Source organism: Pseudorca crassidens, chromosome 18 (genome assembly GCF_039906515.1).
Source record: "Pseudorca crassidens isolate mPseCra1 chromosome 18, mPseCra1.hap1, whole genome shotgun sequence".
NCBI classification, from domain to species: domain Eukaryota; kingdom Metazoa; phylum Chordata; class Mammalia; order Artiodactyla; family Delphinidae; genus Pseudorca; species Pseudorca crassidens.
In genome coordinates, this window is record NC_090313.1 from 30,417,712 (window position 1) to 30,441,582 (window position 23,871).

The 23,871-nt window shown below is 39.6% G+C and overlaps 1 protein-coding gene across 12 annotated transcripts in view; it reads right to left on the reverse strand.

Moving 5' to 3' along the window:
• LMO7 (LIM domain 7) overlaps positions 1-23,871 on the reverse strand; it is a 202,129-nt gene that overhangs the window by 39,263 nt on the left and 138,995 nt on the right. Inside the window, exons 6-15 of one of the 12 annotated variants that reach the window (XM_067713919.1) lie at positions 21,839-21,869; positions 20,939-21,052; positions 16,624-16,822; positions 13,328-13,483; positions 12,129-12,381; positions 11,493-11,738; positions 10,880-11,158; positions 10,409-10,609; positions 8,841-9,560; positions 7,835-7,864 (exon numbers count right to left, since the gene is read on the reverse strand). In XM_067713919.1, coding sequence (XP_067570020.1) covers positions 7,835-7,864; positions 8,841-9,560; positions 10,409-10,609; positions 10,880-11,158; positions 11,493-11,738; positions 12,129-12,381; positions 13,328-13,483; positions 16,624-16,822; positions 20,939-21,052; positions 21,839-21,869 — 2,229 coding nt within the window. The remainder of the gene's footprint in view (positions 1-7,834; positions 7,865-8,840; positions 9,561-10,408; positions 10,610-10,879; positions 11,159-11,492; positions 11,739-12,128; positions 12,382-13,327; positions 13,484-16,623; positions 16,823-20,938; positions 21,053-21,838; positions 21,870-23,871) is intronic. The other 11 variants (XM_067713920.1, XM_067713922.1, XM_067713921.1 and 8 more) reach the window with 11 other exon arrangements.

Genomic DNA, 23,871 nt, shown 5'->3' on the forward strand with positions numbered 1-23,871 from the left:
ATTTAGGTAGTCGATGCAGAAAAAGATTACTTTAGGAAAAAAATAATTATTAGTCCCTAGAATCACCTGTCTTTATTTTTCTATCTCCCCCAGAGATAATCTTTTAAGGTTTGGCTGCCTTTTCTGAGCACTTATTAAATAATTTAACGATTACCTGATATTTTCTCCTCAAGTTCAATACCAGAATAAATGTGCCACTGCTTCTCAAAGATTCTATAACATCCGCCCCACTACTGCACTGGGCTTGGTCTCAAAGACCACAGGTGGTTTTTCCAATAGCCAGTGACAATGTAACCTCTATTATAATCCTCTCTTTTGTTAAGGCAGCTTTCGTTTTGTCCATGTGTGACCCCTGCCGTGAGGACGTACTGCGGGTTAGGTGTCAAAGAGTTCAAGCTAGGGTAGTTTGAGGAGAGTGGGGTGCCGCCCATGAGGCACGTGTGCTGTACACGCACACAGAAGGGTATGGTGAGCTACACCAGAGAAGGGAGACTGAGGGAGGCCTCCAGGAAAGAGAGGTGTCAGATCTGAATACTGAGTAGCAGCTAGGAGGAACGAGAGAAGAAGAGAGAGACACAGAGCTTTCAAACGTGGGGTGCCCAAAATGTTCTTTCCTATCAATCTTTCTAAATTTTTATTTCATTGTAACTGACTCCACTTTTAGTTATTTAAGTAACTCTCCCTCTCTTTCTTGAGCCCCTAAGTTTGCCTTCCCCAAGACTTTGCCATCACCACATTTTTTGAATAACATGCTTGCCCTTAGCCAGCTCAGGAATTCAATTACATTCTCTATGTAAATGACTCCCCCAAATCCACGGCCTAGGCCCAGTCTGAGTCAATTCCAATTGCTCGTTAAATAAACATCTCTGCACGGCCACCGTAAAAGGATAATGGAAATAATACCTAGAAAGGATTTTGTAAATGGTAACTTACTAAACACATGATTATTGTTGATGTAGCCAAACTCAATTTTGTCTCCAAACCTGCTTTTCCTCTTATCAGTGATGCTACCTGCCCCCAATTACCCACATTTGAAACCGAAGAACCATTTTTCACCTTTCTCTCTCCCTTCTCCCTAGTTATCAAGTCCTCTTATTCAGTGTCTTTTTCTTTCCATTTCTATTGCCAACACCCTAGATCAGAGCACAGTCAACTCTTACCTAGACTTTTTTAAAAGCTTCTTAAATTATCACCCAGGCTCCAAATCCAGTAAAGGTCTCTCCTGAACTCTTCCCTCCAACTTAGAAACCCTTCACCAGTATATATGCCTTTTTAAATGCCACTCATTCCTCAGGATCCCTGCAAGACTATAGTCTGGTTGGGTGCATGCAACTTCCTGTTCATTCTCTGCTTAGAAGTCTCATGGGCAACTCAAACTTAACTTGACAGACCAAAAACATGGTCTCACATCTTCCTCATCTCAACAAAAGCCAACTCCATCCTTTCATATTATGGGCCAAAGATCTTTTTTTGTTTGTTTGTTTTTGTTTTTTTTTTTTTGCGGTATGCGGGCCTCTCACCGCTGTGGCCTCTCCCGTTGCAGAGCACAGGCTCCAGACGTGCAGGCTCAGTGGCCATGGCTCACGGGCCCAGCCGCTCCGCGGCATGTGGGATCTTCCCGGACCGGGGCACGCACCCGTGTCCCCTTCATCGGCAGGTGGACTCTCAACCACTGCGCCAGCAGGGAAGCCCTGGGCCAAAGATCTTTAAGTCATGCCAGATTCCTCATTCTCTTATACATAACTGATCCCATCAGGAAATCCTGTCCCTCTACCTTCTAAATATATCTAGGGGCAACCACTTCTCACCACCTCCACCACTGCCATCCTGATCCAGGCCCTCCTATCTCCTGCCCGGATTATTACAATAATCAGTCTCCCTGCTTCCACCACTTTCTGCACAACAGCGTATTCTCAACATAGCAGCCAGAAGGACCTTTTTGAAATTGCACTCAGGTCGTGACAGAACTCCACTCAGCACCCACCAGTTTCTTCCCATCTCACCTGAGTTAAAAGCAGGTTCTTCCAAGACCTTCAATGTCTGCCACCACCTGGCCCCTTGCCTACCTCTCTGCTCTTGTCCCCACTGAGCTCCCCTTCACACACTCTGTTCCAGCCAACTGGCTTCCCTGCTCAGGCCCAACCTCTTCCCTCCCTGCTCTTAATCTGCCTGGAATGCTCTTCAACCGAATATGCACATGGTTTATCTCTCACTTCCCGTCAGCTGCTTAAATGTTACCTCAGGGGTTTCCTCCCCTGACCACCCTACAAGACGAGCTAATGCCCCTCTCCCCTGACTCACATTATCCCTCGTTTTCTCCATAGCGTTTATCACCATCTGAATTGTATGGTTATTTACACATCACCTGCCTCGCCCTGTAAGATTATACAGCAGGAATTTTGTCTGACTTGTTTGCTGCTGTATCACCAGCGCCTAAAAGAGTGCCCAGCCCCTGGTAGGTGCTCGTAAATGTCCTAATGACCTAGATAATCTTCTCCCACTTTGATAAAGTCTTCCTGCAAAAAGCGATGCTTTAGTTATACCATTCTTGTGGCACTTAACACTCAGCATTATGTCATATGTAGTGTGCAAGCATGCATGCATGTTGAGCTTTCCTCCCTCACAAGTTCACATGCTGCCTGGAAGGAAAACACATTAACAGGGCATGCAGGACACACTCATTTAACATCTGTGGTAAGAATGAGGTATGATTTAGCATAGTTAATCATGCAAAATAAACCAGCTATGAAATGTTTCTAATTTTGTAAGAAATTGTGGCTCCTCCCCAAAGTGTTATACAGAAAGCTTTATAGGATTTATTCAAGAATATTAAGGAATTACATATATGAGTACATATATGAAATTATATATTGAGCTGTTAACATCATATATAATTAACTAGGTATGACTATATAAAAATCATCATATGATTTGAGAATATAAACTCAAGTCATAACTGCAAAGAATAAGGCTATATGAACTAATACAATAACAGACTCACTAAAAAGAAAATTTTTTCAGGACGAAGGTACGAGGGGAATGTGGATGCCCAACACATGAGGTTACATAAATTCCAGAACAAAATTGGAAATGTAAATATTTTAAGTAATCTTTTGGTGGGACGAAGGCTGGACAGTCTCAACTGGCCCAGACCCTTTCAGCCCTCACCCTCCTGCACTATGAAACCTTAACATGTGTCTTTTCAGAAAACATGGTATCACCATGGGCAAAGGCTGCATCACCCTCCGGGGAGCCCAAAGCACAGAGCCTGGCACACAGGAGGTCCCCCCAATATGAACAAAGTAAGTCAAACAACGGCTAGAGTAGACAAGTCCCTGTGGAAGGCAGGAATATGAGCCCCTTGTGTTCCCTGGATCGATAAAGTTACCTCTAGAAAGCCTGGCACATTCCATACAGGTTGAGCCAGGCACCAGAATGAGACAGGAAGTAAGACCCAGCAGAGGCACCAATTTTCACCCCCACCTAACACCACTTAACTTTTCTCAGCCTCAGTTCCTTGTCTGCTAAGCCAGGAAGGAGTCATTAGGAGAAATAATGGGTCAGGTTATGTTGATGGCATTTCAATAACCATCTGGTGCTATACACCAACTATTCTTATTAAGGCAAATATGCTCATTAGAGATCTACTGAAAACTAACTCCCAAAGCAGTTTCAAATTGGAGAGGTCACCCCAGGCCACACTGATAAAATCGAGAACTTTTTGAGTGTAGGAGTCTTTCAGCCAGATCATGAAGAATTCTTTCCTTCCTTATCAGAGTTAACAGCATAATATTAAACTTCTGAGGGCTTACTGTGTGCCAACAACAACCGCCGAGCAGTCTCCATGGATTACCTCATTGTACGAAACCCTAGTCTGATTCTAGCAACTCAGGAGCTGCAGGTCCTTGGGAAAGCTGTGGCATCTGTTTCTCTTTCTCCACATCTCTAAAATGCACATAACGCCTACCTGTCTACCTCTGCAAACTGAGATACTATTTACTAGCAAATAATTCCCTTGCAGTTCATTTACCCTTGTATTTCCTTATTTGCAAAAGCTCCAATTTAAAACTGCATTTGGATTTTTCCAAAAAAATACAGGTCTATTATGTTGCATTTTCAGTTGAATAGAATTTTTTTAAATAGCATGTAGGGTGAAGAGAGAAAGAAGGGGAAGTTTAAGAAAAAGGGAGTAGATTATAAAACAAGATCACTAAAATCTTATTTTCTTTTCCCACAGTGCAGGGACTAGTGTTACGATATTTTTTTAGAACACAATCTCAGGAAATTTATAGATGAATATCTAGGAACTAAGGGATCAAAAAGGAACAACATGCAGCAAAATTTCCTAAATATAAAATCACCGATAACCTTATATGGCAAACAGAAATTCCATGATGCTAAGTTTGGGGTCCCCACCTTTCAAGGGAAGATAAGAATATACCTATTTATGCACCTCTAAATATATTTCCATTAGGTGTTGTAGGAATTCTCTGAAGAGTAATTAATGCTAAAACCAGGGTCAGAGGCTTTAGAATTACCATAAATTATAATGATAAGATAACATAAGAGACTTTTCCTTTATAGGTTTAGAGTCTAAATCAGTGTTTCTCTAGAGCTGCATTATTGACATTTTGGGGCCCCAAAATTATTTATTGTAGGGGGCAATCTTGTGTACTGTAGGACATGTAGCAGTATCTTTGGCTATAAAAGCACTAAATACCAGTAGCAACGCTCCCCTCAACCCACCCAATGTGACAATCAAAAATGTCTACAAACATTGCTGAATGTCCCCTGGGGGCAAAATCTTCAGAAAGAAACTCACATCAACTTTGTTTTTCCTTCCTTCTTGTTGTCTTACGTGTCTTAGAGTTCTACAGAATTTTTTGGCCAAAACCCCATAAGTAAAATATACGTGTCTTAGTTGTCTTTGATTACAACTTCACCTTGAATCAATGTTCATTTCCTGTTGCTACTGGCAGTAGACTCAATGGCTTAATCATATTACAAAATTATAGCTATATACCATTACAAATTCTTTGCCATTAACAGCTTCTGCCAAGAGGCATCATAACCAAATTTTCAAATGTCACAGGACCATAAGACAAATCATGCAACACAAAAGCACATGTGAGAAAATGACTGCCACATACAAAGCGTCTTACTAAAAATAAAGTGAGAAGTATTAAATGCCAAATAAAAAGCAAGCCAGAAATGAACAATCAAAGCCTGCAAAAGGTGATGTACATTTCTCTTTAACCTGGTTCTTACCAAAAAGAAAGCATTCATGTTATAGGCAGTTATTTTTCCATCACAGGATGTTGAGCAATAATGATTTTTCCAGGTAAGTGTTCCAAGCTTGACAACATACACGATGTCCAGAGGAATACCACCCAGAAATATCACTTGTTTCATGTTTATAATCATTTACAAACCCGTTTATAAACATGAGATGAACTCTAGATTAAATGTCTATACTCAATCCAATTTAAATCTTTTTTTGTTTTCACTGCAGATCAATTTAAGAAAAACATTGGTAACTGAGAGAATTTTTTTTAATCCCAAATAATATATTTTAATTGCAAGTGGTCTAAAATGCACTTCAGTTTTCTGAAGATATATCTGTATGACTTTCCATTATTTGACAAGTCATGCATTATTCATCAGTCTGCATTTACAGACAACCTTGCTTTATTTGTGTTACCTTGGCAGTAAACGGCATGGGGAACAGCCTTTAAAACAAATAGTGTACTATGCAAGCAGCAATCTTGAAACGGTCTACAGAAGGCATTTGCTGCTGCTGGCTCTGGCCCAGGAAAACCCTTAGCTTGCTGAGCCTCAGCATTTTGGGTTTTTCTCTTCTTTCCTTAACCCAGTCATACAGTGTGTTCCTAAGAGGGAACAGGTAGAGCCATTGGAATAGCTGTACAGGTTTACATTCGCGTGAAGCACTGGTACTCAGTGTATACGTATCCCCGTCAAGAAAAACAACCTGCTTACATTATAAAGCCTTATTTACCAAAGAAAATTCCTCTGAAACTTATCATTCAAAATGTTTGATACTGCAAAGATTTGTTTATCAAGTTAAAACAGCTTTCCCATGATGAATTGAGATTAGCAGATGCTTAAGTGTCATGCTAAAAATTGCCTTGTTCACCTTCCCTGATGTTAACGCTTTAAGCACACATGAGAAACTGGATAGGAGATAATGTGCCTTTGCAAGGCACACTTAAAGCATGCTGGGAGCCTGATTTTTAAAATCAATGGCTGAGAAGTACTTGAAATTAGGTGCCCATCGCTCCTTTACATCTTTGACATCTAGAATGGCTATATTGCTTTAAATAGTAATTTTTAGTACCTTCCAAGATCTCCACATTATCAAAATTATCCAAAGCTATCAAAATCAGAGAACCTGGGACTACCCTGGTGGCACAGTGGTTAAGAATCCACCTGCCAAACAGGGTACACGGGTTCGAGCCCTGGTCCAGGAAGATCCCACATGCCGGGAGCAGGTAGACCCGTGCACCACAACTACTGAGCCTGTGCTCCAGAGCCCGCGAGCCACAACTACTGAGCCCGCGAGCCACAACTGCTGCAGCCCGCGCAACCCTAGAGCCCATGCTCCGCAACAGGAGAAGCCACAGCAATGAGAGGCCTGCACACCACAATGAGGAGTGGCCCCGCCCCCTCGCCATAGCTGGAGAAGGCCCGTGCGTAGCAGCGAGGACCCAACGCAGCCAAAAATTAATTAATTAATTAATTAATTAATTTAAAATTAGAGAACCTTAGAGATGAAAAGGCTTAGGCAGATTAAAATATTTGACATACTTAAATTTTCTTCTCGATCAAAAAGTATTAGCAGTTAGGTTCACAAAGTTACAGAAAGTTTGATATAAAATATTAAGATGTAGCCAGCTGGTTATTCTGCACTAAGAATGACTAAGTCTACATAGTTAGTGTGTACTAAAAGTAAAGAAGTATTTATTTTAACTCAGTTATTCTAGAAAGGGAAAATATTTCCAGAGAATTATTTTTATCATATTTTATGTCTACCGGGTGACTAGAATTAAACAACAGGACAGTCGCCCCTCCGTGACCGAGGGGGATTGGCTCCAGGATCTGCATCCTCAGATACAGAGGACCAATGTAGACAAAAACTGGGAATTAGTTCTAAATATAGTTCTTGCAGCTATATTGGAAACTACCAATATTTTAATTTTTTTGCAGTTTTGGAAGTCTGATTTGCCTTTATAATACAGCCATGTTATAAAATCTTACCCTAATCAGGAATCTTGAAAGTGTTTCCAAATCCTACCAAGGGAAGACTAATGCCACTCACCATCCCAACTAACAAAGCTCCCCTTGAACTGAGAGTACACAGATAATGCCAACTGCATGCGTTCCAACCTCAAAGTAAATGCTAATACTCTTTTTCCATCATAGATATTCTAAAACATAGTTATTTGGGCTTCAACACCCAGAAATGAGAGGTTTGGTCTATGCAGCAATCAGATACCAAAATAAATACACCTAATCTCAGGCACGTGTTTTTGTGACTTTTCATCAACTCCTTAAGGAAAAAAAAAAAAAGGGCCTGAATTTTCGACTTCTAATAAAACAAACTGTTGCTGTCCTATAGGACTTCACGCACTGGGCACTCAGACAGAAATATTACCATTTGGTTGCAGAATTAAGAAAGATTTCCCATGTTTTAAGTCTCATGCACAGCACAGAGCACCCCCATTTAGTGGCATGCCAGGATAGAAGTGCAAGGACGTATTACAAAAAGGACAAAGAAAATGCAGATTTTTTTTTTACTGTGAACCACAGAACTTACCCGTTTTCACCATAAATCTTTTGAAAGAGTCTAAGAAATCAGAAAACCAAAAATTAAAAGTCATTTTTTCTAGTTGTGTTAGTTTCTAAATCAGCATCTTTAAGAGTTGAACTAGAGATGGACAAATCTCAAAAGGTTGTTTCTTCAGTCACATTCTTGATCATGTCTCAAAATCTCATTGATCTCATATCTCAAGGAATTCAGATTAAGATAAAGAATTTCCTGATTCCCTCTGAACCAACAAACCCATTTTTAAAAAAGCTTCCTGTTGCCAGGAACTAATAAGTTAGATTTAGATCTACTAATTTCATTTAACCCAATATTTGTCGATCCCAAAGTTCAACAAACTGAACAGTCATCAAAACAGCAAGTTGCATAACACGTAAATGCAGACTCATTATCAAAATGGCCATAATTACATACATGTAAAGTGTAGCAGACAGCAAATAACATTCATGCATTTTAATAATGTTTGCACTGAACTTTAAACCATAAATTTAAAAAGTCACACATCGATAGTCCAAGAAGTCTAGGTCAAAATCAAAATCAAGTTAAATGAAACTTGCAATGCCATATTTTAAGGGAAATTTTTACACAAAAATCATGTACTCTGAAATATGAGAAACATGGAAAACCAAACAACCAGACTGTTTCAGAAATGCCTGGACGTGAGAATAAAAGTCTGTAAATATAATTGGAAAACATTTTCGTGAAACGTCAATGTGGCAGAATAGTATCATAGTCATCCTTAAGGCCAAGGGCAACATTTGTGTATACACCTTCTTAAACAGGTCTCAGAGAGGGGATGTTGAGATGTGCAAATATGGAATTGCACTTTTTCCACACAAAGACTAAAGGTTTCTCAAAGCAAAATCAATGTTTTACAGGAAGCTTCCAAATGGCTCATGACATGCAGAGCTGGGCAATACGATGCCACTTTCTCACACAAGAAAAGTCACACAAGACCATCCATGACAAGCAAATCCTTGCAGAAACACACTCTGACCTCTCCACCATCAGCCGCTTCCTGTGTCTAAGCCTGCTGGCCTCCCGGATGGACTCCCACTTCTGTAAGTCGGCCTCGCTGCAGGGACCAGGGGTGAACCTGACTGGAGGCACAGTAGTTCCCAGCTTCCAAGATTGGATCTTACGAGCCAACATGTCATCTTTCTTCTGCCTCCAGGAAGGAACTAACACTCTACAGCTATTACTTTTTTCTTTAGGTGGGCATGTCCTTTCAAGTACACAGAGAAATTTTGCTTGAATTTCCGGAGGAAGAGTCCAGGGTTCGGGGAAAGGGACTGGCTGGTATCTATCTGGGGCTCCCGACAGAGGCACCTCTTTCTTCTGTGCTGGAATGCGGCGAACAATCATATCATCTTTTTCTAGGTCTGGAAGTACAAGTTCACCTTCCCTACACTGCAGTATTATATCTTGCTCTACAGGATCGTCTTGCCCAGAAAGCCTTCTTAAGTCTTCGAAAGCCCGAAGAACACATGGGTTTGCATGGAAAGCCCCAGTCTTTCTGACAAAGAAATCATCATTCTCTAAGTCAGGATCCAGGGCTGGCATCTCCAGGTCATCTGGTCTATATCCTGGGGTATAAGAGAGATTCTTTCTGCGTGTTATGAGCCTTGGGCCAGCAGTGGGATCAATTTTGATATGTGTTTCAGAAGACAAGATGTCATCAGAATATGTCTGGAGGGCCTGAAGTAATAAAAACTGACTGAAGCATAGAAAAGAAAAAGGAAGGGAGAATCTTATTAAATTTGGGGAGAAAAGGTAATTAGGTAGCAGACCAACTAGCCAGTCACTGTGGGTGAATTATTTTGGGGGGCCATGGGAGGGACTCTCGCTGGGAAGAAAGACCAGCATTTAATGCCGTAATCCATGACTTTCTTGGATACCATTTAAAGGAATAAGAGCAGAATGTATCTCTCAGTGGGCACCACTGAGGCCAAGTGATGGGGCCAGAACAGGAAGAGAGTGAAGCTCCCTGATACACACAGTGTTCCCTTCCACCCCTTCCTCATCCCATTGGCCACAACGGCCTAAGTCCCCTCCCAGAGAAGCAATGATCTTCAAGAGCTGAGCAACAAGCACTTTATGCAACAGGCACAGGTGGTCAGCAGATTAAATAAAACGCTCTGAAGCTTTATTAAAGACTCCTAGGAATCTTCTCTTTGCATTTTCCCACCAGTCTCGCCTGTCCCAGTGTCTGTCTATAAGTTATTTCCTTTCTCCACAGCTCCACACATAGCACAACTGTAAAATTAGGTCAACTGCCTAAAAAGCCTTTTCAAAACGGTTTTCCCAAGAACTGTCTATGCCACGTGTAACTATATACTCTCTTGTACGTGATTGTGCTAAAGAATATTTAATCCTATAGAATTTCAAGCTCACATGCTTGTACAGAAAGCACGATGTCATATGTTATGCTTTTATAACTAAACATTAAGTGCCTAAGTGTTCATGACTCAGCACGTCATGGTCAGAGGTTAAAGTAGCAGCAGAAGCTGGCACAGGCGTCACAGGCCAGACTCCAAGCAGGCGGGCTCATGCAGGCAGGTACACCTGGGCTCATCTGAAGCACCACTAGTTCTCCTGGCTGCATGGGTGTCCCGGGAGTTTCTGGTCCATTTCTTAGCCAGTTCCAGCAAGAGTGAACATCTTTGACAGTTGCTGTCTAGCCTATGATCTGCTTTTTGTATTCTACTAAAAATGGCGGAGCTTCTGTCAGAGCCTGAATCCTCATCGTCAGAGTCTGAATTCCCTCTACCGTGGAGTGACATAGAGAAAGGAAAGAGAAAAGAAGACAAAGAATTGGAGAACGATGCGACTAAAAATAATGTCAAGCTCTGGCTATGGAGAGGACTTTTTACGATCCAGATCCTAAAGTTTAAATTTAGACAGTAGTTTTTTCAGTTAGCAATTCTACAGATGTTGAAGGGAAATTAACCTCTCTCATGAAAAGCACACACAGAATGTACCCAGCCAGGGTACTGAGTGGACACCAGAATAAAAGAAACATGCACAGAGACAAACCTGAAGCCCTGAAATTCTTTATACCATGGTTTATAAGTTTCCCTTTTTATTCGTTTCCAGTTCACATCTTCTGGGATCCAGCATTTGGGAAGAAACTGATCAAAAGCATTCCCTGGGCTTGGCATGATGGGGCTTAGCTTTCGCACATAAAGATCATCCCTTACAGTGTTGGGTATGCTTGTCTTTTCTTCTGCCTCTTCCAAATAACAAGAGGAGTCTGAAGTTTCTTGTACTGTTGGCCAGTTCTCCACGTTTGTGCCCCAAGTTCTCCTCTCGTTACTGTTCAAAACATCCAACCAGTTAAGACACCGCGTGAGCAATTTGTGACACAGAACACAAGAGGCATGCTTTCTGTCTCACAAAGTTTACACTGTGAATGCAGCCAATTAGTTCCCATTCTCATCAGTCTCATCATTCCAGCTCCTACAACAAAGTTAAGGCATTATAATAGCATCTCATTTTAATTAGAGAAGAGCTTGACACAGAAGGGCCAAAGACAACTACAAAATGTGTTAAAAGAGAGAGACAAATTGCAAACCATCTGGGGTGTTACTTTACATATTAAAAATCAAGAGCATAATAGACATTCCAATCCAAGAGAAATTTTTCTGACCTCGTCATTCTGTATAGCTCAGTGGCTAATGGGTCAGCAGGAGAAAAGACTGGTGCACAAGACTTAGGAGAGATGCTTTTCGAGATGAAACCCTCGGGCCTCTTTTTCATTTGGAATCTACGGTTGGCTAAGTCATCCAAAACTATATCCGGCAACCTCCGTTCCTCCTCCGAGTCTGATCCACTTTCAGAACCATACACCTCCTTCTGATAGGAATCTGGATTCGAAAAATCATGCTTTGCTCTGCTGATTTGATGGGAAATAAAAGGATTCTTTTTGTGTCCACTGAGCTCAGTCAACACAGAAAAAAAATAATGGAAGAAAGTAACACAGCAGAGCTCACAATGAACAACGTAAGTCATCCAGGAAGCTGAAAGATAACCAGTGAGCTAAAGGCATGCATCTAAAAAAAGAACCGGCAAATCATACGCTGACATTCTAAAACGGAAGAAATCTCTTCAAGATACGGATGACTAAAAATATAGGTAAGTAAAAGAAATACTTCATTAATGAAGTTCTATGTTATCTGTGAAATACATTTTAAGGACCATTCCTTTTTACCAAATTTAAATATCCTGGCAAATTCACAAAGCAGACTGAATTTTAAAATTCAACAATCAGCTCGCATCCCAGTACCTTGGAAATGTTCCATCGGCTTCTATGCAGACTGGGCTTGTCCAGCTTCTTCTGTTATCCTCATTTTTGTCCAGCTTTTTCTTCCTTAAGGGCGCCGGCACATAGGATGGCTGTCTACCCTTGTTGGGTAAAAAGCGATTAAATGGTAAAGCGGACTTTGGTTCAATAGCCGAAATCCTTCGATATGACATATCATCTTTATTATGGTCCTGCATTTTGAATGTAAATTCAGAATCTGTGTCACTTTCACAACCTATTAAAAAAAAAAAAGGCACAAGAATTTGCTTTACTCTCCAGATTACTCGCCCAACTGAAACCCACACAGCATGCCTGCTTTTGTCTTTCCCTTGGAAACCCAGTGCTCTACTGCTAACTGCAGGGAATATTTTTAGAAATTTGTCATGAAGTTGTGATAAGACCCATCAGGAGGAACTTGCTTTGCATACTGGAGATGCATGCAGTACATTCTTTCACTGTTGCACATTCTAAGCAGAAAAAGTCCCGGTTTATGGCTGAACCCCTTTTCTTCCCAGTCTTCCTTGCCCTCACGATTTGTCATAAAATTTGTTGATGGAATACATGTGAATAAAATCTAGCAATCAAGTCAGAGGTGGCTAAAACGAGATCTGAATGTAGTTCGAGGGAAACTCAGTCATTGAAAATAAATCATGCAGTCACCCAAAATTTCTGTGAGGCGAGAGACAAGGGAAGACAAAGAAAGAGATGCAAAAAGCACAAAGAAGTTTGATAGATCCTTGTGAGACCCCTATGAGCAAGAATCACACATTACACATGAGGTTGGACCAAATGACTTCTAATGTCCCCCCAAAATATTAAGAGAACACAGAACTCGAGGCTTTTTCTGATGGTGGTCACGGAAATATTGGGAACCTTGTATTTTGATTCAACATCATTTACACACAAATTTGAAAGAATATACTTTGATACACCTCAAGGTCAGACAGATACAAACACTAATCTGTTCTCAAAAAAAAAAAAAGTCAGTTTGTTCTTTTAAATACATGGGAAGAAATGAGGGTACAAAACATCACAATAGATACGATATAGATACGATAGATATAAGCTTCAGCTGCCTCCCATTCTGCCCTTTTCTTCCTGCCTCTGTGTATTTGTTAAGAAACTTTGCAAATGTTGCATGCTTCCCGCCGGAGCTCTCAGAGGCTGGCTGTGCACGGTACCTGAGGACCTGGGAGCTGTGGGCTCTAGGCAGGAGCACACCTGCAGGGTAAACCTGAGCCAAAGGCAGTCTCGTCCCCTCCACCGTGCCTGGCAGGAGTCTACAGTAGTAACAGAGAAGAGGCTACAGGAAGCAGTTGAACACACAGCTAGGAGACCTTGAGACAGGAACAGGGAAAGGAGAGTCATGGAAAGAAAGGAGGAAGTATAGCAGCTATGACCAGAAGGATTAATAGTCAATAATCTCGCGCTTTGTTTTTACTGCCTCCTAAATTAGTACATTTTTTGAAAATAAGAGAGAAATGTCAAGGATTCTTGCTAAAATCTTGTACATGTGAAATTTGTACAAAAGATCCTTCTACTTCGGAATTTTTAAAGCTACTTTTTTTTTTTTTTTTAGTCCAGCACAGTATGCTGCAGAGTAGGCAAATATTCTTGATCTGGTAAGAGATATGGATGAAAAATGCCACCAGCCATATCAGTAAACAAAGGATATTGCGGCCAGCCAGCCAGCAGCCACTGCACCTGTCCCCGACTGCGCACCCTGAGGGGATTCAGGATGGAGAAAAGCAGGCTACTCGCCCCATATAGTTAAGGTGCATGTCAAAGGAATGATTTCAGTGAGCCCAGACTCTTTCATCTTTCCATACATAGGAAAGCTTGAAATTCATTAACTTGAGATGTCTGGCTTTTCTTTAATTAACAGTAATCTTTTGATGTTCTGACTACCTGAGTGAGTTGTTTTTTGTTTGTTTTTTTGTTTGTTTTGTTTTACAAAGACTCCTATTTATCCCAGCTCCACCCTCACCTCTTCAGAGCAGTCCCTCAGAACTATCTGAGACACTGTCTTCTGGGCTTAAGTCCTCAGCAAGTCTGCTGAATAAAACATAATTCTCAACCTTTAGATTGTGTTTTTGCTTTTTTTTTTTTTCAGTCAACAGAGGCTTCATATAAAACTAAGGAATATGACTTTGCAATTCTGTTAACCTAAAAATATTATCTTAACATCAGTATCATATTGATCATCAATTTGGGATTACAACCTGGTAGGTAGCAGAATTTCAACATACTGATCACAAAAATGTTTTATCATCCTGGTGGCCCCCAGGATTTTCTTTTTTTTCCCCCTTAGTTGTAATTACCAAGTCTTCACTTCCACCCTCTTCAAACATGGTCTGCAACTCCTTTCCCAAGATCAGGAAGCAGCGTGACAGTAACCCTCTGCTTTTCCTCACAAGGGCCAGGAACCCAACCCAACAAGTATCTGAGGACAGTGTTTCAAGTCACACCACTGGATCAGTGCATTTGAACTGACTGGAGTCTGTATACTCCCACGTGCCTTCAATACGGGTCCCTTTTATTTCTGTTGGTCAGATATGAATTCAAACATCACATGTGTTAGGTTCTTCAGTCAGGACAAAGTAATGTAGTGGGTTGAGAATGTCAACCTCTGCTTTTACAGCTTTAATCACTCAGATGAATTATGAACTCATTCATTTCCTTAAAACTATTATAAGAGTCATCTGGGCTATGAAAACATTAAAGCTAGACAGGAAACAGCCAACAAATACAGCACTAATTGTAAAGGTTAACGCAAATAGCCATTAACTTTTTAAACGCTTAAATGCCACGACTACTCAAAAAGCTAAAGAATTTGGGGTTTTGTTATAATGTTTGTGGATTCATTCTATTTTTGAAAAACAAATTCATTGTACATTGCTTTTATGTAAATTTACATTAAAAGAACAACAGCAAATAGGGCTTCCCTGGTGGCGCAGTGGTTGAGAGTCCGCCTGCCGATGCAGGGGACACGGGTTCGTGCCCCGGTCCGGGAAGATCCCACATGCCGTGGAGCAGCTGGGGCCCGTGAGCCATGGCCGCTGAGCCTGCGCGTCCGGAGCCTGTGCTCCGCAACGGGAGAGGCCACAACAGTGAGAGGCCCACGTACCGCAAAAAAAAACCAAAAAACAAAACAAAACAAAACAAAAAAAGAACAACAGCAAATAAATGTTGAATTCTAGCTAATGATTGCATGCTGAAGCATTTAGGACAAGTGTAATGTTCTCTGAAGTGCCTCAGAAAATAAGATGGATAATTAATGCACAGAGAATGAGAGCTTGGTATGTGATAAAGCAAGCACAGTAAAATGTTATGGTAAAACTAGGTGGCAGGTACATGGGTATTCATGTAAAATTCTTCCAACTTTGCTGATGTTTGAAATTTTTTATAATAAAAACATTAGGCCGCAAAAAAAAAACATTAGGAAAAACACTTAAAATAAAGAATAATAATCAAAATAAACAAGCAAAGTAAACTCTCTAACAATCCGGCAAAAACTCACAACCAGAACTCTCAATTTTTCATGCTGATGGTGGAAGCACAGAAATAGTTCAAGAAACTTCACTTGTGGTTTCAACCTAGTCAATTTGAATTGCGAGAGGCATACAGTCAGAAATTTCTGACACCACCCAATAGCCAGGGGAAAAAGACTTGCATTTAAATAACAGATTTGACCACAATATTGGGATTTTGAAAGAAAGTTCCTTCCCACAACAGAAACTTTCATTAACACGTTCCTTTCACACTTGTCCTGGGTTTACTCTGACCCTGACAGACGCAAAAGATGTTTTCTAACACAATGCCAGTGTTGTTACTTAATCAAAGTTTAGCATAATATTCTATCATGACAGATATCAATCATTTCTTTTCTTAGGTAGAGATAATTATTAAAATATTTTCCTGTTTTTTCTTAGAAGTTTTTTTTTTTTTTTTATCTTTTGCAGAAAAGTAAGAAAAGGAAAGAAAGCTTATTCAGGAGCTAGAACAGACTTTTATAGAATCTTATTTACTTTCTTCTTTATGTTTAGATATATCAGTTACTAGGCCTCAGAGGCAGAGATTATTAAACCCAAATCTGGAGAGAAAAGAATTAGGATAGATTATCGCTGATAAAACAGGTCATAGTTAACTGTCTCTTCCCCAAACTCCTCTAAAAACAGAAGATTAAAAGAAGTGAAACTATCACCCCTCTAGTGGCAATATAGTGAGGAAGGAACAAGAGAGACAGACAGAAAGAGAGACAGAGAGAAGGAAGGAAGGGAGGGAGGGAGGGAGGGAGGAAGGAAAGAAGGAAAGAAAAGACACCCCCAATTATATTTCCATCTCTACAAAAATATACTTCTTGGTGAAATTTTTGCCTCAATAGTTTCACTCCATTTTTCTACTCTCTCCAATTCCCAATTTTCTCTCAATACACAAAGAAATAAAAATAAACCGTCCAGTCCAAAATGTAACTCACCTTCACGTGCCCCTCTCAACGTGATATCAGAGGAGCAGCTTGTGAATGACCTAGACCCCAAAGAGTCCAAGCTTTCAAATGAATCTTCTCTCTTATAGTTGCCTGGAGGAGCAAGAAATTCTCCACGCTCAGCGCACCAGATATCACCGTAACCACTGTCTCTGCCACTCCTCTTCAGGAAGCTGGACTCTTCAAGTGCCTGAAGAACATTTTTTAAAGACTTGTAAGTTAGCATAAACTTCCAAAAGTGTAATCAGTTATCGCTTATTGATTTGCAATAGTTCAAGTTGTGCTGCATTTGATAGGTGAGGCAATGAGACTCCCCCATTAAATATCAGAAAAAATCTGATAAAAATCAGAATATACATCTGTAAATGTTTTCCCACAACTAATACTTGGCACTCATGTGACTATATGGAGGTATTCAATATTAGTTAATAAGGTAATAATAAGGGGGAACGTTTTAATAAAAGAAAAGCTAATAATTAGAGTAACATTCAAAGGCTAAAATCAATTATTATCTACAGTTTTCTGGCAATAAACATGAAAGGAGGCAATGAGAAAAGCCAACCTTAATTTTGATATCCAAAAGGAGAAAAGTTAATAAGATTATATTCAGCCTACCTCCAGGAAATATTAGGGCTCATTTTTATTAAATAAACAAAAAAGCCATAACAAAGTTCTTTAACAGAAAGAAAAGTTTTAAAAGAGAGAGGGGCAAGAATAGCAGGCGTACACTTCACAAATTCATTTATTTTCACTCAAAACCTAGATGTGAACCAAGGAAAGTAGACTTGTTTGTTGAATATAAAACATTTTCCCTGGATCTAAATGAAATACTTGTTTAGCTCATATAACAGCTATATAGAAATATGTAAATGTTATTAACCATAGGTTTGTAAATCATATAGAACTTACTAAAATAAGCATCTTTAACTAACATTCCTCTAGGAAAGTTAATAGCAAAATACAACCGGACTTTTTAAAATTAGCATGTAAGTAGAATTTATAAAGCCTTTAGCATAGTTCTAATACATAGTACTCAATGAATAGCTAGTAACTATAATTTTTTTTAATATGGTGAAGGTAATTTTGTTACTATAGTAAAAATCAGAAATGTTACTTTCAGGTGATGATACTAATATAGAGATAGGAATTCCTAGGTTCTTTTTTTTTTTTTAAAGCAGAGGGTTTTCCTTTTTTTTTTTTTCCTTTAATTTTATTTATTTTTGGATGCTTTGGGTCTTCATTGCTGTGTGCGGGCTCTCTCTAGTTGAGGTGCACGGGCTTCTTATTGTGGTGGCTTCTCTTGTTGCGGAGCAATGGCTCTAGGCACGCGGGCTTCAGTAGGTGCAGCACGCGGGCTCCAGTAGTTGCAGCACGCGAGCTCAGTAGTTGCGGCACGCAGGCTTAGCTGCTCCACAGCGTGTGGGATCTTCCCGGACCAGGGATCGAACCTGTGTCCCCTGTGTTGACAGGAGGATTCTTAACTACTGCACCACCAGGGAAGCCCAAGGAACTCCTAGGTTCTTTAACAACCAAATGTAATATGTCAACTTTCATTAAATCATTATTCAGAAAAAAAGCTATGAAAGAGAGTTGGGAGACAATTGGGATGTTCTGAATATAGACTGGATATTAACTAATGTGGAATTCATGACTGTTCTTTGGTCTAGTAGACATCACAGGTATATGGAAGAATATTCTTACTGTTAAGAGATGCATGCTGAGTATTTAGGGGTGAGTTGTCTGCAATTTACCTTGAAATGATTAATCAAAACACAGATGGATACATAAATAAAGCCAATATGGGACATGTTTAATGATTAAATCCGACGGAACACAGGTGGGTATTTGTTGTACTATTCTTTCAACTTTTAATTAGGAACATTCTCAAGATATGATAAAAAGTTGAAGAAAGAATGTTTACAATGAATAATTAGCAGCTGTCTCAGGCATACTTTTGGCTAAGACTGGATGTTAATTCGTGGTTGAATTGTTTGACAAATGCTTAAGTGCCAGTAGGGTCTAGTAGACTTATGTGAGATTTCATATATTTTGGACGCCACACACACCCTGGAATTAGAGTTGACATCCTAGCATGAAAATGAAAGTGCCTGCTTTGTACCCTATTTCCAAGCGGGTAGGGAAGCTGGGCTTAGTGCTGGTACCACCAAAATACTTCTTAAAAAATATAGGTTTTAAAATTCTAAGTAAATCTTTAGATTTACCAGGTTTCTTAGACACACACTTGTTGAAGCCTTAGAGTTCAACTCAAGGAGATGATTTTTGGCCTCGTAAGTGTTAAAGATAATGATGATGTGCCACCGTGGTTATAAAAGAACCTAAGTTTGGCCCCGTTGCCTGGTTCCTCCCCCAAACCCCCACCAAGGACTTTACTCTGACAAGTCACCTAAAATGAGTCACCTACAACTTATAGGATGACTAAGGGTCAACAGCTTACTGCAAGTATTTTTTTTAATATATATTTTGGATTGGCCATTAAGCGTTATCTAGTTAAGGGAGAAAAGTCTGATGAACACAATGATTTTGATTTTAACAGAACAGATGCAAAACAGCTCATATATTCACCCACCTCTTATGGCTCTCCACACTCCACAATAATGGAACGGAACCACAACTATAGTTTTACCTATGAAAATTTTTTTTTTTTATAAATTTATTTATTTACGGCTGCATTGGGTCTTCTGCGTGGGTCATATGGCTGTGTGGGCTTTCTCTAGCTGTGGCGAGTGGGGGCTCCTCTTTGTTGTGGTGCATGGGCTTCTCATTGCGGTGGCTTCTCTTGTTGCAGAGCATGGGCTCTAAGCACACGGGCTTCAGTAGTTGTGGCATGCGGGCTCAGTAGTTGTGGCCCACGGGCTCTAGAGCACAGGCTCAGTAGTTGTGGCGCACGGGCTTAGTTGCTCTGCAGCATGCAGGATCTTCCCAGACCAGGGCTCGAACCCGTGTCCCCTGCACTGACAGGCAGATTCTTAACCACTGCACCACCACGGAAGTCCCTGAAAATTCTTTTTCATCTACTCTGATTTTGATACTGGTGATAGGAAGCAGCCTCGAATAAAGCATTCCCAGCACAAACACTCTACTAGGATGATTCAACCTGAGTCAGACTGCCATAAAAAGAACCAAAGGCTGTAATGAGAACACTAATGCAAGAGCCAAAGTCCTATGTTATTTTTAACTGGATGTTTTCTTGGCTGAAATACCTGTAAGGCAAGGCTTTGCCCTTGCTCAAATCCCTGCCACATTCATCCTTCAGAGCCTTGCCCTCCTCCATTGCACTGACCTACCTGTTCATCTGTCTACATCAGAGGGTTGTGCTGTAAGGAAGGGTCATCAGCCTTGTATGAGTGTTTTCTCAACAACTAGTACAATGCTTGTGCATGGTATTATCTCAACTGTTATCTGAATTAACTGTTTTAAGGAATTTAAATAGGGTATTATCAACTCTTTACAATTAGAAAATAAAAATCCAGAAGGAATACCCTAACCTTCTAGACTATAATCCCATCTCCCTATAATGTATGTGGCTGGGTTCAGGCAAAACTATTTAGAGATCAGAGCAGTTATAAGGCAAAGTGATCATTTTCATCCTAAAATTTCTATCTTCCAATTATAGTAACTAACATTTATTACACCCTTACAATGTGCCAGAGGCTAATGTTAAATGCCTGATTAATCATCATAAAGACACATCAAGCAACTAATATTAATTAGATGACCATATATTATTTTGATGACATATTTTCTTCTGCACAGCAGATTCTCCTGCATAAATACCCCCACAGTGAAGTTAATTTTCCCATCTGAATATTATGAGTGAAGATTTGGCCAACTCTGGTCAGCGCTGGCACTTGAGATATAATGACTCATGGCAAGACAGTAAGATAAAGAAACGAGTAACTTCCATATATTTTAATAGCCCTGAAGCACCTCTCTATTACAGGTTAAGTTCATAATGAATATAGAAAGAGTTAGGTTATATAAAGTGCCTAAGAAAGAAAGTAAATTAGTATTTTGTTGAGTTACCTAAAATTAAGAAATAAATACATATACCTATATCATATACCCTGGAAACTGCTCTGAAATACTTACTCACTCCTTGTGGTGGCTTACAAAGCCAGCAAATGAGTAACAATCCTCTCCACCCATCCCAATCAGAGCCGCCATATATCATAGAGGGAGGAGAAGAAGGCAGAGGCCATGTGGAAAAAAGAGACGAAGGGGAAAGGGGAAGATGAGAAGTAGTACTAGTTAGAGTAGTTGTCTCATATAGATAGAGTTTCCTTACCTTAGTCAGAGCTTGCCCTAAAAGATTCTCAAATGCTTTCAAATTAAGATAGGGACCATTATAGTAGGGGTTACTTTGTGCTTTTCTTCCCAGCCAGTACAAAGTTATCAAAACCTTTAAAAAAAAAATTCCATGAAACAACAAGATCAGTCTATTTAGTAACTAATGGCAAGCTCAAATGCAAGTGAGCACTCTAGATAAAAGACAGTATCTATGGTTGAAAAGTAGATTTTCTTTTAAATTATGTAAAGGAGAAGGGTCACTAAAAATGTTAATTCTTCTTAGATTTCCATCTCTGAGCACATTCTCAGAGCAAAAGCCTAGACCCCAACAGGTATTTATACTCTACCGGTACACATGAAGAAGGAAAAAATTTACAGTAAGAAAACATAAATTAAACTTTTAAAGTAATAGTTTTCCAACAATCTTACAGACTGCACACTTAAAATCAAAAATTCTCAGCTTCCCTAATAATGATATTGAGCGCTTATGTTTTTCAATAAAGCTGTCACATTTTTAGAAATTCTTCTAATATGCAGAATATTATAGATATAAGTCTACATTGGGCAATTGCCCAGAGTCCTTAAACATTTAGCGTTTTTCCTTAAAGTCTGATTTTGGTGGTTTCTGACTTGCTCTCCTAAAAATCCTATAGCCTATTCATTTGCCTTTACCACATTACTAACATGTAAGGACCCACTCCCTAGATTTAACCCACCTTCTTATACTATGAGGTCAGAAAATACATGTTTCAACCATATTTAAACACAATTAGAATTTGTTTCTAGCAAAACTTAGAAAAAGGATAGAGAATATATCAGATATTTTTAGATCTCACTACCTTTTCACAGAACATGTAAGTAAAAAACCATTTATAATGTCCCATTAAATATATCTTACATTTTTCACTCTCCTATCAGTCTCTTCTTGCCTGTAAAGAAAAAAGAAAATATCCATTACTAATATCTGTGAACCTTAAATTGTTAATTATTAACTAGAAAAAACTCATTTGTATTCTAAAGTTCTATAAATATTAATACCACCTGGAAGTTCAGAAACCTTAGTCAGTATATTATCCATCAGAAGGATTTTTCCATATTCATTGATTTCATGAAATATAATTGTCAGTTTTCTATAAAAAGCAAGGTTGTCTTTTTTTCATTACTTTATTCATTACAGTCTGATTTTTTTTTTTTTTTTTTTGCGGTACGCGGGCCTCTCACTGTTGTGGCCTCTCCCGTTGCGGAGCACAGGCTCCGGACGCGCAGGCTCAGCGGCCATGGCTCACGGGCCTAGCCACTCCGTGGCATGTGGGATCTTCCCGGACCGGGGCACGAACCCGTGTCCCCTGCATCAGCAGGCGGACTCTCAACCACTGCGCCACCAGGGAAGCCCCAGTCTGATTTTTTAAATGTGTTATTTGCATTTATAAGTTTTCATTTTAAACAATGTTTAAACCCAATCAAAAGGGGGAAAAAATCAATGCGTGCTCACGGCAGAAAAAAAAATCAGGAAATGGGGGAAAAAAACCTTAAATAGGAAAAAACAAAAGTAATTTTGCCCTGAGTTTTCTTTTCCACTTTGCGTGAGGGATTTTTCACTCAAGTTCCCCAGAGAAAATTGCTCAGAGACCAAACCCTGCAGATGTTGAAAAGTGCAGTTTAAAACATAGCCATGAATCTCTGCCTAAAGAGATTTCACTCTATTATAAGCATCATGGGTTTTCCCCCCACCTGTAAAAGGGCATGACATTTGTGGGAAAAGTTAAAGAGGCAGATGTCACCGCAACGTTGAAGACGAAAAAACATAAGCTAATTAACAAAGCGATGGATGACCCTAAACTATTGGTGCTTTCCATCAGAGACTTAAGCAGGATCATTGCTAATTCAGAGAGATGCAGGAGCCTGAACTAGATGACCTCCAAGGTCGCTTTTCAGTCTAAGAGTCATAAGTAGTACCTTTATAAGAAAATATATATGTATACACACACATCATGTGTGTAAGACACATAAAACACACATATATAACATATATACACAGGGAGACAAAGAAAAGGGGGAGAGAATGAGCACACAAACGGAGACAAACATTTAACTTCACTTTCAAAGAATCCATGAAGACAGCTACAACCATTCCTTCCCATAAGATAAACATGAACTGAAATGAACTTAAGAACATTTGCCTCTCACCTACCCCCAAAACAGCATAACAAAAGTAAAATCCACAAACTCTCACCCTACTGTGGAACTGTAAATTGGTACAACTACTTTAATACATTCGGTAGCAACTATTCAAGCTGAATATACAGTATATGCATATTCTGTGACCTAGTATTTCCACTCCTCGATATATACCCAACAGAAATGCTTACAGATGCTCACCAAAAGTCACATGAGAACCTTTATAGAAGCACAATTCATAATAGAATAAACTGGAGCTACATCTATGTCTTTAACAGTAGAATGGATAAATTATGGAATATCCACACAATGCAATATTCCATAGCAATGAGAACAAACAACCTGCAGCTATACGGTTCAATCTGACAAACAATGGGAAGTAAAGGAAGCCAAACAGAGCACAGACTGTATTATTCATTCAAGTCGAGAACAAAAACAGGCATAACAAAGATATGATGTTAGGAGTCAGGATACCGTTCACCCTGGTGGGGGAGGATGGAAGTGACTGGAAAAAGGTGAGGGGCTTCTAGGGCGCTGAAAATTTCTTATATTTTGATCTGTAAGCTGGCTATTTAAGTGAGTTCCATCTCTAAAGTCTGTGAATTGTACACTTAAAATACACATATAGAAAAAGATACATACTTCAAAAAAGCAAATAAATTTTACAGCCCAAGTACTTAAATCACAGCTTCTCTCTTAAGTAAAAAAGAAAATCATCTTGTAAAAACAAAATCAACATTTTTCAAAGAAGTG